Genomic DNA, 15,670 nt, shown 5'->3' on the forward strand with positions numbered 1-15,670 from the left:
TACCAAGAAAGTGGGACCCGTCGGCGACAGAGGGTGTGGCGTGGGGTCTTTGGACGGGTGGGGAGTCGTCTTATGCTAAAGGAGCCAGCGAGGATCCAGGCTGGACGATGATGACGAGGCCAAGCGCACGCTCGTAGGTCGCAAATCGCAATTAAAAAACCTCTCTCGGAGAGAGAGATTGCATCTTGCGTGCGGATCTAGCCGTTGGATACCAAGCCTCGATGCTTTCGATCACTTAATTAAATAGCGGAGCCCCCACGCCTGCTACGATGGCCGCTGCCGTCGCCGCGACTGCTGCCGCTGTCCTGGCATCGCGTCTTTCGACTCTTTCCCCCTCTTCCTCTTATCATTTCTCCTCCTCGATCTACTTCGCCGGCCTCCGTCGGCCTTTCTCCTTCTCCTTCCGCCGCCGCTCCGGCCAATCCTTTCGCATGGGGCACGTCACAGCCGCCACTCGCGCCACTCTGGGCCTCACGAAGCCCGCCGTCGTTGAGATCCCGCAGGTATTCTCCTTCTCTCGTTCTTGCTCTCTATTTCTTGGCCTTTCCGTTCGCTTAGTTTTATTGTTCCTTGGATTGCAGTGTTGGAAGATACTTGTTTGATGAAATTACTCAAACACGGGGTTTTTGGATTTCTGTGAAAATATGAGCCTCTTTTATGATAAAGTTTTCAATTTTTTTTGGATCTTGAACCCGGTATCTGGATAGGCTACTGAATTCTTTATCATTTCTCTTTTATGCATGCGTCCTTTGCTCTGGATCTCACCCTGAATTCAGCTACTTCTTGATTATCTAATCACATGTATATGTCTTCTCTCTAGAACTGGATTTTGGGTTCTATATGAGACGGCATTTTTTATCCTTTGTTTTTTTCCTCGTTTTAAAAATTTATATTTGTCTACATCTATATATCCATGTATCTATGTATATATATATGTGAATATTCGATAATGGCAACTCCTAGAATTTCAAGAATCCATCCCCACCCTCGCGAGAGAGATGATATTGATTATAGAATGAGGAAAGGGGAAACTGAAAGTGAAGGTCATCTCTGCCCTAATCAAGATCGAGGATCCGTTGTTTGCGTGCTATTTTGCCATCCTTAGGGAAAAAGTTAACTTCTTGTTATACTTCTTATTACACTGATAACTGCACTTTTTTTCTTGTCCGTTTATTGCCTAAGCCCTTTGTTGCCCGCTCCACGATCTTCAGGATTGGAGATGCCAAACTTGACTGTGGTTTTCTTATTTGTGGTTGGTTTTGGTGTGATCTCCATGGGTCAACTGAACGTAGATGCTGATCTAGAGTGTGTGTGTTTTTTTTCCTTAATGTGGTTGGCTATAGTGGGTGGTACTCGTCTCTCTCTCTCTCTCTCTTGGGTTGATCAACCTGTTTCTGGTGCAGTGATACATTCTTATCTTAACTAATAGTGGTTATCGATTTTGTTCCTTGAACATGTGGAAGATTGGGCAAAACCCGTCATTTAGGGCCTGGTTGGATGTTTCCGAATGTTATCTCTGCCACAACTCTATATGGATGATAGGTAATGAAGGGAAGGAGGCAGGAGGAAGAGCAGAGGGAATATGAACATCCTGTGTTTGCGCAATCCCAAAATTTGTAGCATATTGGAAATCATCTTTTCATCCTGGAGGATTAATTGCTTTCCTCGCTTTTATCTTTTTCTTTACCCTCGTAATATTTGCTTCTGCTAAGTCTTTAAAAATCCATCAGTTGGAGTACAAGGTGGAACAACAAGATTGGGGAGAATCTTTTAGGAAACATGTGTGAGAGATTTGAATCATATTTGGTTAGGTATTTGAACCTTGAAATGACAACATGAGCAAGTTTAGGAATGTCGGGAGGCTTGGCCTGGTCTTCACATGTAGGGTAAGGAATAGCGTACAGCTGACTCTCTCCAAATTCCTCTCGTGCAACAGGCTGCCCTTTTTAATAGAAGCAAATATTACCTATTTGGTGCTCTAGGGTTTGCTGATGATTAAAAAAACATCAGATCCTTGCCATCAGATGAGGACAACTTAAGTCAAACGACATGTTGATAGGATGGACCTTCAACAATAAATCAAAGAGCCTGCTATTGGTTCCAATCTACTTGTCTCCTAACCTGCTTATTACTAAACGGCTCCTCTTGATGTGGGTTATGGAAGTGGTTTATTGATCATATATTTTGTCTAACAAAATGGCCCTATTGCAAATTTTAGCAACGAAATATTGTTGCTTTGTTTTTTATGATGATTTTATCTGTTCTCTAATTAATGCGCATGTTTTTTTTAAAAGGAAAAATGGTCTATGTCTAATATATATGCAGCAGAATGCTTTCTTTTTATCTTTGGACTTATTTTGATTTTTTTTTAAAAAAAGCAAATTTATATTATGGGGTTCCTGGTGTTATATGGGTTATTTCAAGTATTGTGTTCATATGTTTCTCTAAGTTTTCACAACAAAGTTCCATCAACTAGACATTTACAATATATATGGTTTAAACTTCCCTCAATTAAAGAAGTTTCACATTGTTTCCTCAATCTCTTCTTTTGTAGATTACATTCGCCGCTAAGGAGATTGACTTTGCAGAATGGAAAGGAGACATGCTTGCTGTTGCTGTCTCAGAGAAAGACATGTCAAAGGACTCTAATTCGAAATTTGAGAACTCAATCTTGAAAAGGCTAGATGAGAAGCTTGGTGGTCTTTTGGCGGAAGCTTCAATTGAGGAGGATTTCACTGGAAAAGCTGGGCAGTCTACAGTTCTGAGGTTACCTGGTTTGGGTTTCAAAAGGGTAGGTCTAGTCGGGCTTGGGCAATGTTCTCCTCCATCCACCACAACTGCATATCGAGGCATTGGCGAGGCTGTTGCGGCGGTTGCAAAGTCTGCCCAAGCAAGCAATGCTGCTGTTGTTCTTGCATCTTCCAATGGGATTTCAGAGGAGTTCAAGCTCAATACCGCTTCAGCAATTGCATCAGGTAGCATTTCTGTTTTCTCAAATTATAACATCAAACTTCTCACAAAATTCTCTTTTGTAAGAACTTTGTGGCAGCGCTATGAATTATGAATACAAGAAAAACATTACTGCATATTACTGGAATGAATTTTTGGATCACCTTTAACTTTTCATTGGATATTGTTTGTAGGAACCATGCTAGGAGTGTATGAAGACAACAGATTTAAGTCTGATTCAAAAAAGACACACCTTAAAGCAGTGGACATTATTGGTTTGGGTTCTGGACCAGAGCTGGACAGGAAACTTAAGTATGCAAGTGATGTTTGCTCTGGAGTGATTTTTGGAAAAGAGCTTGTAAATGCACCAGCCAATGTTCTTACCCCTGGTTCGTTAGAGTTCATGTTTTATCTATTCAGACTTTTTTTGAATCCTATCTCCTTAGTGTTTTTTTTTTTTGTATCGTGATATAAAATATTTGAATATTCTTAAATGACTTTTCTTGTCTTTCAGGTGTACTGGCAGAAGAAGCTTCAAAAGTTGCCTCATCATACAGAGATGTTCTCACGGCAACAATATTCGATGCAGAGCTGTGCAAAGAATTGAAGATGGGTTCATATTTAGGTGTTGCTGCTGCATCTTCAAACCCTCCTCATTTCATCCATTTATGCTATAAACCTCCAGATGGTGATGCGAAAAGAAAGCTGGCGATTGTTGGGAAGGGTTTAACATTTGACAGGTAAATGTTTTCTTTGTAGGGGGTGATACACTTCTTACTGATCTCCATTCTGAAATTTGAACTGAAAAATCTCCCATTGACTTATTTGGTTCTCCTTACCACCTAATTTTGTTCAAATACCAATTTCTTATACGTATAATCTGTCTAGGCCATGGCTAATTATAAATATATTTGGCCATTACATGTTGGACTTGCTACCAGAACATTGGAAAGGGAAATAAATGATATGGAGCCACTGAATGTTTATTTCTTTTTTGTTCTTGCAGTGGTGGTTACAACATAAAGACTGGGCCAGGCTGTTCCATCGAGCTAATGAAATTTGATATGGGAGGTTCTGCAGCTGCTTTTGGTGCAGCAAAAGCCATAGCTCAGATTAAACCTCCTGGAGTGGAGGTATTTGTTTTTTGAAACACTTTCGTGGAAGGGAATGGTGCCCTCAAGATACATCGTTTCCTGAGATTAGTAGGCAGCCAACATTTTAAATGTTTTTTTCCTTTTCCAGGTTCATTTTATAGTTGCTGCGTGTGAAAATATGATTAGTGGCACAGGCATGAGGCCAGGTGACATAGTCACAGCTTCTAATGGAAAGACAATCGAGGTATAATTCTTTGTTGCTTAAAGCAAAGAGATGCTTAAGATTTGCATCTACAGGCATTTGACCGAATCTACATGTGCTGGATTTTTCAATAAGGTTACCCGGATTCTATTGTACATGGAACTTATAGAATGTCTATACATTTCTAAGACTAAGACCATGACACTCTTGAGAAACCCAGAAATGGAGTCTCCTGCGTATGTTAATCAGGATTGTCAGGACTTGGTACATTTTTTGAATGTCATGTGAAAAGATATTTCAGCTAGTTAGGACACCTTAACTCATAACAAATTTGAGTTCTAAATAATTTTAGCTTAAAGTGTCAACACATTTCTAGTGAAGTGTCGTACCTTCTCATTTTCATCAACATAATGATGTGAAATCCTAGTTCTTTGGTAGGAAATGGTGTTCTAGTTAACTTAGCCTGGATCAGCTTGTCTTAATATCTTTGGACATTTATCCCATTCATATTTCTATAGTATGGTACTATCCTTGTATCAGGTCTTTTGGAACACCTAGATTACTGGCACCTGTGCGAAACGATTAGGTAACACTGGTGGTCAGTGGACTGTAATGAGGATGACTAATTATTAGTAACTCTTTTAACATATTTGCATTTGAACTTTCAAAACTGTTATTACTAAAAAGAAGGAAAAAAAAAACCAAGGAATCTGAGTGTATTAACATTGCCAAAAAAAATATAATTAGGGGATTTCATTATTCATGTGGGCCTCTCCTGTTTTATGTAGATTAAGCATCTTTATTGCTTATAAATTTTATGCTAAACCCTCATATATCTCAACCCTTTCTATCCCTGTTTCAGGTCAACAATACTGATGCTGAGGGGAGGCTGACGCTTGCAGATGCTTTGGTCTATGCTTGTAACCAAGGTGTGGAAAAGGTATGTAGTTACTATATCATTGCTATGAAAGTGTTTATTCTCTTTAGCTTCTTGAACATTGAACTGGTTATTTACCGGCTGGTATCTATTGATTATTTTTTTACTATTCATTTTAGATATTGCTATGCATGTTGCTTAAACGCATAAAATGGATGCTTTCCATGGTGTTTGAACATTTGGAGTGTCAAAGATGAAATACTCCACCTATCATAGTTTTTGTAGAACCTGCGAGACCAAATGAACAATTATGGTTGCATTCAATGGTAGAATTTATATCATAATAATTCTAATTCGATCATTTTTTATATTTAAATATGTAAAAACTAAGTCTGTGTTTGGCATCTGTCACTTTTCTTTTAAAAAAAAATTTGAAAACGGGAAATCTGTTTCTATTTTTTTCTAATTTTTTACTATAGAAACTTATTTGGTAGTTACTGTTATTGTTTTATTTTCACAACAAAAAATAGGAAACATGTTGGATAAACCAAAATAGGAAATCTCTTTGCAATACTTTTCCCACAGTAGATTCTAGGCATGCAGTTGCCGACGATCATCAGGTGGAGGATATACACTATGAACTGTAGTCCTTATTTCACATCATCCATCCCATGGATACCCGCCGAATGAACGCTAGCCAAGGGAGCGTAGCCCGTTGACGTTTACATACTTCATGGTCCCTCCACCACCATGATGAGGGACGTTGTTGTTGACAACGTCATTGTTTTCATCATTGACAGAGAGGCCAGTGTTGAGGGGAGGGACGGTGGGGTGGAAGAGGCGGGAGGGAGGGAAAAGAGAGGCGATGAGGTTGTAGTTGCTGAGGGCAGAAATAAGTCATTAGAGCTGAGACTTGATTTGATTTCATGACTCAAAAGTTATTTTAAAAAATAGTGAAAGTAAAAATTTTCACTTCCACTTTTTTTCCATAAATATAGAAGTTACTTTTAAAGATAAAAAATAATAATAAGGGAACCAAACATCTTTCTTGCCTCGAATTTTGTGTTTTCACTTTTAAAAATAGAAAACCGGGAAAAAGTGATACCAAACATTTTGTATGAATCTTGCCCGCCAAAATATAACTTATGTCAATAGAAATTATAAGCGTCAAACTACCATGCTAAGTGATGGAGTTCGTAAGGAGGGTGGATGCTGAGAATTTCCTATAGAGGTGGTATGGTGGCTTATTTTTTATGAAGCATATTTCACTGGTGTAGATGCAATTCTGCTGATGCCTTTACAACTGTTGCATGCAGGTAGTTGATCTGGCAACACTAACTGGTGCTTGTAGAGTTGCCCTTGGGCCCAGTATTGCAGGTAAAATGCATTGACAAACATAATTATCCACATACTCAAATTGTTGTTTCCTTCAGAAGCTATCTAGTTCAAATTTTTATATAATAACTGCCATTAAACAATGGGGCAAAATTGTAACCTTGATTTACAAATTCCATGGTAGATAGTACAAAGAGAGGATAAAAGAGCAAGTGATATGGAGAAGCATTTATTTTTCAGTACTACTAGAACAGCCAGCAACTTGCTGGAAACCTTGTACTAAAACATCTTATTTCAGGACAGAGACCTATGTTGTATGCCTGTTTGCCCGCTTTTTTCTTGCTGCAACATATTGCTTCTTCAATAACATGCCTTAAGTTTATGCCTAGTTTTTCAGGTTGCAAATATGTAAGTGAGAGGGGCGACATGTATGTTGTCCATCTGGAAGTAAGCTGCTTACCAGTGGTTTTTAGGAATCTCTGAAATTGCAATCCTACTAATTTGAAGTTAAAATTATGAGAAAAGGGATTGCTTTGAGAATACAGCATTGCCCTTCAATGAAGGATTTATTGACCTCAAATGGTAGGAATAGGCTTGTGGTTTATGGTTGGTTTTGTTTATCTATGATGCTACAGCATACCTTTTGTTTGGGTGATTGGCAAACTAGGGTATGAGAGAAGAAACTTGCCTTAAGCTTCTTTTCTAAATATCTCCTTGATAGCCAATGAGCATATTGGTCAGAAATATACTCATGTTGAGCTGCTGATTGTCATGATCTTCTTAATAACAAGGTCACCTTATTTTCACAGGATTTTTCACACCTAGCGATGACCTAGCAAAGGAGATTGTTGCAGCTTCAGAGATCACAGGGGAAAAGTTTTGGAGGATGCCATTGGAGGAAAGCTATTGGGAGTCAATGAAATCAGGCGTGGCTGATATGGTAAACACTGGAGGTCGTCAAGGCGGTGCCATCACAGCTGCACTTTTCTTGAAACAGGTCCAGATTGAATCATTTGTCTTTATGCTGTCCTATCTCTTCCTTAGTATGATAGGAGCAACTCGTGTTTACTTGACCATATCATCAAACCATGTTTATCTAGGAGATGTTTAATTCGAAGCCAATCACGGTATTTGTGTTCTTACGCTAATCCTGAAAAGCTGAATTATGACACTGCAGAAACTAGATTTTTAAATGACACTGAAGAAAAATAACCTTATCACTTAAATGTAGATTTCAAAGTTATTGCTTGAAATAGATTTTCTGAATATTGTGGTATTTCCTACCCTTTTAATATCTCCAACTGTTATAGCATGTTCTGCATGCCAAAACTAAAGAATTAAAGATGTCAACGAATGAAATAAAACAAGAAGTGGGATATACTTATAGTTGAATCAGTTGCTATATTATGCTTTGTGGTTTCCTTTGAAGCAACCAATGGAAATCTCAAACTGTCTGAGTCAATAGAAGAAAATATTACTCTGATGAAAGTACAAGCCTCTAAAGACTATTCTGGAAGGAGGCATAGTTTCGGATGCTTATGTCTTAATTGATTGAGTATACTTTATTAAATTGGTTTTTTTATGTCTTACAAGCTAGAAAGTGATTATATAATCACGAAACTAACTGAAATTCTCCTTGCAGTTTGTTGACGAGAAGGTCCAGTGGCTGCATATAGACATGGCAGGGCCTGTATGGAATGATAAGAAACGTGCTGCAACAGGGTTCGGAGTGTCCACTTTGGTCGAATGGGTTCTGAAGAACTCCTCTTAAGTTGAGTTTTCGAATAGGAGTGGTGCAAGATCTTGTCTTACCGATAAGATAACTGTAGTTACCTAAAAAATATTGTGATATTGAAAAGCATCGACGAGCCTCAGTGCTTTTTTCTGAGCTGCGTTAAATTAATAGTAAGCATTTTAATCCTGATTATCTTTACCTTTTCATTGCTTTGAAAGCTAGAACAAATGGATACCTCGTCTGCCTACACTTTTTAGCTGTTTATTGGTGATTCTACAAAACGATGGATCAACTCATCTATTATCCTGAGTGCTCGGGGCTTCTAGTTTGGCAACAAATTAATTAGCCGCCTCATTTTGCCTGCGCTTTCTTGAGTAGTTGAGTTAATAAGATTGGTGATCGTCATATGTTTGTGTTTAAGGTCATTAACCCAATGAAACAAACTTGTTTCTAGGATTAAGTTGGAGGCATGCATACAATCTTTAGAGGGATAATAATATGATATGATATGATATGATATAATATAGCATTATATTATTATATTATAATAATAATATAAAATTATATTGTATTGTATTGTATTGTATTTATAATATAATAATATAATTATGAGATTTGTTCATAAGTATTTTGGCCATTATGAAAATTTTATTAAAGCCAAAATAGCTTTCTTATTATGGTGAAATCAAAATAGTTTTTAGATTTTTTATCAAATACCACTATACTATGCAAAAATATTTTTGGATGGCTTGAAAGTTTTTTTTTTTTCATCTTCTCTCCGTTGATCATAGGTAAAATTTCTTTAAAGAGCTCCACTTCATTGAAAGGAATCCTTGTTCGGATCACCATGTATACAGTGATGAAAATTGGAATTTTGAAATGAAGAAGCAAAGAAAGCTAATCTTTTGTCACTCTTCTCTTTCAGAAAGCAATATAGCATCATCTTGTCCTTAACGATAATATATATTGTCGACTGACCAAAATTCAATTATCATTTTCCTCCCCGTTTCTGCTCCTCTCTTTTATAGTTCTCCTGTTGTTTCTCCGGAATCCAACTAGAGTAGCGCCGTACTACTATTTGCAATACACACCTCTTGATAAGTTAAATCAGATCTGACAATGTAATTGATACACACCTGCTATGTTATCAAGACAGGTATTGTATCGATCCATATCTCGTATCAAAATATTCTAAATTATTATTTTGCTAATACATGTACTTGTCAAAATAGTACAATGATATGCGGTATCGGTCTAAATTGGATGGTACAGAATGTACTTTACCGGTAAATTCCGCACCGTACCATAATGTATCGACAATGTACTAGTATGACATCAATATGTGTCCGATATCAAGATGGTGAATCTTTTGCTCTTCATGTTTTATTCGATACGCACCTCAAATTGAGCTTCTAGTCCCATCTTGCATACTTGCTCGAGGACTCTTTGACATCATTGGAATTATAAGTAATGATCATCAAAGTAGCGCGCATCTTAAACTTGCGAACTAGGGCTGCAAATGGGTCGATCCGACTCGTGTAAGACCTGACCCGACCCGAATTTTAGGACTCGCGGAGTCGGGTCGGGTCCTAAATTTAGACCCGTTCTATTTTTTGGATCGGGTCGGGTTCACCCAATCTCGATTCGGACCCGATCCGACCCATTTTTTTACTTGATGTTATTTACTATTGTATAGTGAAATTTTGAATATAAAAATATATAGACCCATATCCGGATCCGACCCGATCCGAATGATCCGTCGGATTAAAATTTATAGGCAAGGGCCCGATCCGACCCGACCCAATTTTCAATTGGGTCGGATCTAGGTCCAAAATTAAGACCCGAACAAGAAATCGGATCGAATCGAATCGAGATCACTTAGGATCCTATCCGGCCCATTTGCAGCCCTATTGCGAACCGGCTGCCACTTTTGAATCCATAGGGTCGGCGCGATTTGGCTCATAAAACAAACCGAAGCGGGCTGACCTGTGAGCGTGGGCGTTGGAGGCGTTGCGAGGAAGGCTCTGAAGAGAACGGCGGGGCGAGAGGAGCGAACGAAGTGAGAGGGTAGAGAAACGGAGTCCTGTAGGTAACCGTACTTCGTATCTATTTATTTTTTTGAAAATGGTGTGTCTTTTTGGGTTTGGGGTTCGGAAGCTCGGGTAGCGGTTTTTATTGCTGGTTTTTTGATGGATTTGATATTATCAACTCTTGGAAGAATTAGGGATTGAATTGTTTGATATAGATTCTTGCTTTTGTTTAATCGATTTGCGTAAAGTTTTCCGCTAGAATTTTGGTTGGTTCATCTTTATTATGCAGCGGTGCTTCTTTTGTTTCATTTGTTCTTGTTTTTATCCGACTCCATCAAAGCGGCGCACACTAAATTGATATTTCAGAATTTTAGTTTTGTTAAATTGATTTTAGAGTCTGTTTGATTTGTAAAGGACTCTGGTAGGAGCTGCTTGTAGTCTAATGGTGGGTGGGTTCTGTTTGATTCTTACTCGGGGTTCATGAGAAATGGTAAAACCCATTTGGTAGCAACTTTTGGGCGAGTTGTTTGGGGATTGCATACATGATCAGCCTTGTTCTCTGTGTTAGTTAGAGAGTCAAATAGGATTAATATTCTATTGCAGTTGGATGTAAATTCTTGCAAGTGCATGGCTAAATCAATATTCTTTCATTCATTTCTTCAGCCTATGCTAGATTGAATGCTATAGAATACATATGTGATTAATATGCATGCTCCACCTAATGTGATGTCTTGCTTTTATTTGGGTGATCTTTAACATCTGATCGGATGCACTAAACTTTAACATCAGCTCTGAAGTTTCATGATTGAAGCAAAATTAACAACTTTTCAAGGAATTAGATGTTTCAAAAGCATCAGTGTGTTTTATGGCGGAGAGAGAGAATCAAAGGATTTAAATATAGCCATGGTGCTTTCTAGGCTTTGTTCGAGTATAATTTGACATTAATAGGAATGAAGAGACTCTTATTTGTGGGTTCTCTTCAATATCAGATCACTAGTTGAGGAGAGGGGGAGTCTGAGTCAAGGATTGGTTTGGATGACTAGCTTGATGGAGTTGTCTTTGGGATTATCAATGATGTTGTTGTCATTCTTAAACAGAGATATTCAAGAGTTTTGGTTTGTATTCAACTACAATTGTGTAAAGCAATGTGAAAGTTTTTGCAGTACTTGTTACTCAATTATAAAGTGATTGATTGGAAGGACAGAGTAATGGAAATATGATGCAAAAGCTTTTAAAAAGATTTCACTAGATTCCACCTTTCTCAGAAGCAAGAGAAAAATCCTAATCCGTAAACAATTTAGCATCTTTAATAGTGTGGACCAGACACCAGTTTACTATAGTGACCCTAGTTAAATATGGTAGATTTGAATTGAATAGTATTATAAGAATATGGTAAATTGTATGCCTGACATATACTATGAAGGGGCTATTTGGAGTCTTGTAAGTAGAGGCGTATGCAACTCAAGTTGTAGGTTCAGGCCAGCCCAGTTTGGGTCTGCCTGCTCCTCTGCCGCCTCCCAACACCCCCACCCCTCCGTTATGCTGTCATATGCCACCTCTAGCCCCCCCAGTCCCCACCGAACCCCACTTCACCACTTCATCCTATCCACACTCCTCAAGGCCTACACTGCCACCTACTTTCTCCCCATGGACGCTCAGGTCTATGCCTAGGCCCTGGCCGCTGGTAGCTTCAACGCTAACCTCTTCATCTATGACACCCTCATCTTAATGTATGCCTCTCTTTTCCCCAAATAAGAAGTGTGCTTCCTTGTAAGTCCACTACTGCAACTTAAGTTACAGCACAACTTGAGTTGCAGTGACTTTAACTATTGGGCTCTAAACAACCTCTAAGTTGTAAATCAGTTGATACACTGTCAGTTTTCTGTTTAGTATTTTGTCAAACTATAAGATATGCAATACAGATGATCAAAAAAGAAGGCTGTAGTAATTGCTGATAGCTCTCCTATGGGGTGGTGGTGATTTAGATGAATTTCACCTTTTAGTGAGATTGTCATTGTTTTAACTTTTGAAATATTTGTTATACCAGTTTTGCTTTGTCTAACCTTTTTGGTTAGAGACATTACCCTTTTCAGAGGAAGCTGCCCTGGATAGGAATTTGACAAAGTAAGGCCATATACGTGACCTGATATTCACCTCTTTTCTGATTGCAAAAGGCTGTTTGAATTTGAACAAACTTGTTAGTGGTATGTTTAACTCTTTTCTATTATTTTAAAATTAGGCTATGTTTATTCCTGATTACGAAGTATTGATTTGGAAGCAAAGGACATATTACAACCGCTTAGGCAAACTTTTGTTCTTAGAGCATAATGATATACTCCTGCCTCCATTTGGAAATTTGGCTGTTTTCTTTTCTTCTTTTCTTCTTTTTTTGGTGCGTGCGTGTGCACGCGCGGGCATGTGTGTATGTGTGTGTGTAAATAAAGATTTTCCCATGAACAGATATAGTGCCGTTACCTTGCTTCTTTTTTGGGTGAAACAAGGTAACAAGTGATGCAAACTATATTTTGTGTTTCCTTGTTTCATTGAACTTGTAACAAGTGATGCAAAATATATTTTGCATTTCCTTGTTTCATTGAACCCTATTCCAGTCTTTTAACCAAGCTAATTGTCACGTTCTTTTCATGATTCCTTCTAATTCATTTTAAAATTGCTAGAAAGGGTTTGCTACAATACCGAATATTTCCCAATAACAAAGAACGAAACATAGGCAAGTAGATAGCCATAACTGCAGCATAGGTAGTTCTGCAACACATACAGAGAGCATGCAGCACCATATTGCAGGGTTGATAGAAATCTGTTGTCATGCTTTTGAACTTCTAATCAGACAGGTTGACACCTGAGGGCATATTACAAATTTTTATCTGAAGCATGCAAATGTCATGAACGCAATAACTAATTATATGTATTTTTGATGGTTGACATTTCTCTGTCTTATTTAGCTATATTAGCATGGTATGACTCCAGATGGAACTGTGCGTTTAAGCTATAGAAGTCTAACAAAAACCTTCCTCTTTTTGATGGTTGCAGGTACTATTGTTCTTGTAGAAATTTGCTAAATGGGTCATGCAGATGTTAGGATGCCCTTGCAATCAAAATCACTAGAACCTCCAGCTACTAGCCAAAATTTGGCTGCAAGAGGTCCACCACCTGATTCAAATCCAAAGAAGATCTGCTGTGCCTGCCCGGAAACAAAGAGGCTGAGAGATGAATGCATTGTGCAGCATGGCGAGGCTGCATGTGAAAAATGGATTCAAGCTCATTTACAGTGCCTTCGTGCTGAGGGATTCAACATCTGATGCTTTATATAACGGTTGGGGTTGGTAGTCTTTCATTTCTGCGATTTAGGCACCAGATACTTTTTATACTGAGTTTTAACATAACTGACTTCCCATGAAGATTCATGAAGAAAGATGGTCAAAGATTTAAGCACCAAATACTTTTTATACCGAGTTTAACGTCCCTGATCTTCCCATTGCGATTCATGAATAAAGATGGACAAATGTTCTCGAGTGCCGTGTCCAGAAGATATTTCATTACTATTTTGCTCTCCTCAAGTTACTAAATTTTTGTTTTATAGAAAGATAAACAAACTTTTGACATATCAGAGTTTAACCTTACAAGTTAGTTTAACTTACAGATGTCCTCGGTGCCTTTTCTCTTTGACTGGAGTACGATTTGTCAGGGTACGAGGCCTGTTTAGAATACAGTGCGGTAGTATTTGGGGAAAATAATGCAGGACCTTTCTTGGTACCCTAATATTGATGGGATGTTGCAAACTACTTGGGAGCTTCAGTGTCAGGTTGCTCATAGATTGACAGGATACTTGATGTAGAGGCGTTCTGTCAGCTTTGGTGAAAGGTTTGTAGGATAGCCCCTCCATGTGATGTCATGATTGTGGGATAAGATGAGCTTCCTGATCCTTCTGCTCCCATGTTCTGTTGCTACTCTAATGATGGAGATATTGTGCAAATACTCAGCCACTTATTCATATCGTACCTGCAATGTTCCTAAGATTTTTTGGACTAATGCAGATTTGGTGTTGGTTTACTAGTTTCTTTTTTCCAGACTTTTGATGATATATGCTTGTTATTGCACTAGCAAGTTTGATATACCTGAATTATTTCTCAGTAAATAAGATTTTTTTAGCAACTGAGGATGTCTACCAAAAAGATTCATAAAAATTCTTGTCCTTTATCACCACAAAAAAAAAAAAAAGATTCACAAAAACACTGTAGATGCTATACTTACACAGTTGGCCCTTACAGATCTAACCATATATCCATGAATTTTTTATTGAGTTTGATGGCAGCTACCACAAAATTCTGTGATGTTGTGTTGAGTTACTTTCTATTGTATACGTGCAACATCCCCCATGCAATAACAATAGAGTTGTTTGAGCATAAGAGGTGGACTTACAGAGGAATTGAAGAACCATTGACCCCACAGTTCCTAAATTTCAAGTTCCTAGATCTCCATACGAATCAAGGAGTTCCTGTCTGAGCCTGTACTGTGTTGAGATGTCTGACCTTATTAACTTGAAGCATCATCTCTTTGCTACATTTGTGCAGGCTTATTTATGCAGGCAAGCAGCTTGCAGATGACAAGACTGCCAAGGAATACAACATCGAGGGTGGTTCTGACCTTATAGAATCAAGCAGCTTTCTCCAAGGGTGTCTTTAGTAATAATTATTCATGATATTTGAAAAAAAAAATAAGAGTAACCTAAACATTACATATGGATTTAATGTGTTTTATCAAGAGTGCTCTTAAATTATCAGATTGTTTTCCAAAATGATGGAATGTTGATCCTGATTACAGTAGCTCCTTGATGAGATTTGTGCATCGCATCGATTTCGTTGTGCTAAATCTCAAGTCTGCTTGCATTTATGTGCTAAATTAAGTACTCTTAGTGCCATTCCCTTTCAATACAAGAGGCACATATTGGAGCTTTTAAGGTTCTGGATTCTAATATGTAAATTCCAATGACTAAAATCCTTATCACTCCTGAAACAAAGAAAAAGGAAGAACAGAAACTATTGTTGCCATGTTAAAGAGACATAAAATCTGTTTTTAAGCTGCAGGAAGTAGAGGTGTACCCCCCCAAAAAATAAAAAAGCTGCAGGAAGTAGAGCATCTTCATCGCTACCTCCAATGTAAAGGTGTAAATAGTATAATACTAGTATGGATAATGGATTACTGATCATACCATTATCATTGTCATCTCCCCTAAAGGAAGGGGTCAGCTATGCAGCTACCCTAACCTGAGAAAACTCCAAGGCAGGTTCTGCAGCCAGCTCCTTCCTTCATCCAGGATCTCCCTTCCGAAAACTATAAAAAAAAACAAAAAAGAACAAGGATCACATAACAACAATGCGAATGTATGCTAAACCAAAGAGTGTAGTTAATGCTTACCTTAATAAAGGAGAG

At 38.1% G+C, this 15,670-nt stretch overlaps 1 protein-coding gene and 1 long non-coding RNA gene across 3 annotated transcripts; both read left to right on the forward strand.

Moving 5' to 3' along the window:
• The first annotated feature begins 98 nt into the window (after window positions 1–98).
• On the forward strand, window positions 99–8,390 carry LOC103710432 (leucine aminopeptidase 2, chloroplastic-like). The gene is made up of 10 exons (XM_008796130.6): window positions 99–503; window positions 2,555–2,975; window positions 3,144–3,338; window positions 3,464–3,689; window positions 3,956–4,082; window positions 4,192–4,287; window positions 5,108–5,185; window positions 6,439–6,499; window positions 7,267–7,454; window positions 8,100–8,390. The coding sequence occupies exons 1-10, from the start codon at window positions 270–272 to the stop codon at window positions 8,226–8,228; spliced, it is 1,755 nt and encodes a 584-aa protein (XP_008794352.3). The 5' UTR covers window positions 99–269; the 3' UTR covers window positions 8,229–8,390.
• Window positions 8,391–10,117: 1,727 nt separating this feature from the next.
• On the forward strand, window positions 10,118–15,035 carry LOC103710433 (uncharacterized). 2 transcript variants are annotated; one of them, XR_003386324.4, is made up of 2 exons: window positions 10,118–10,281; window positions 13,271–15,035. It is a non-coding gene; the product is annotated as an uncharacterized LOC103710433 (long non-coding RNA). The 2 variants fall into 2 exon arrangements; XR_016397855.1 differs by having other exon boundaries at window positions 10,118–10,277.
• The last annotated feature ends 635 nt before the right edge of the window (window positions 15,036–15,670 follow it).

This window comes from Phoenix dactylifera, chromosome 11 (genome assembly GCF_051530095.1).
Source record: "Phoenix dactylifera cultivar Ajwa chromosome 11, Ajwa_hap1_PhDact_Kaust_v1.1, whole genome shotgun sequence".
Classification (NCBI taxonomy): Eukaryota; Viridiplantae; Streptophyta; class Magnoliopsida; order Arecales; family Arecaceae; genus Phoenix; species Phoenix dactylifera.

What these genes read in the sequence shown, in the direction of transcription:
- LOC103710432 (XM_008796130.6), top strand. Translation starts at nt 270, where the DNA reads ATGGCCGCTGCCGTCGCCGCGACTGCTGCCGCTGTCCTGGCATCGCGT. An exon ending in CTAATGGAAAGACAATCGAG is followed by an intron (nt 4,288 to 5,107) that starts GTATAATTCTTT and finishes TCCCTGTTTCAG; the next exon opens with GTCAACAATACTGATGCTGA. An exon ending in GTAACCAAGGTGTGGAAAAG is followed by an intron (nt 5,186 to 6,438) that starts GTATGTAGTTAC and finishes TGTTGCATGCAG; the next exon opens with GTAGTTGATCTGGCAACACT.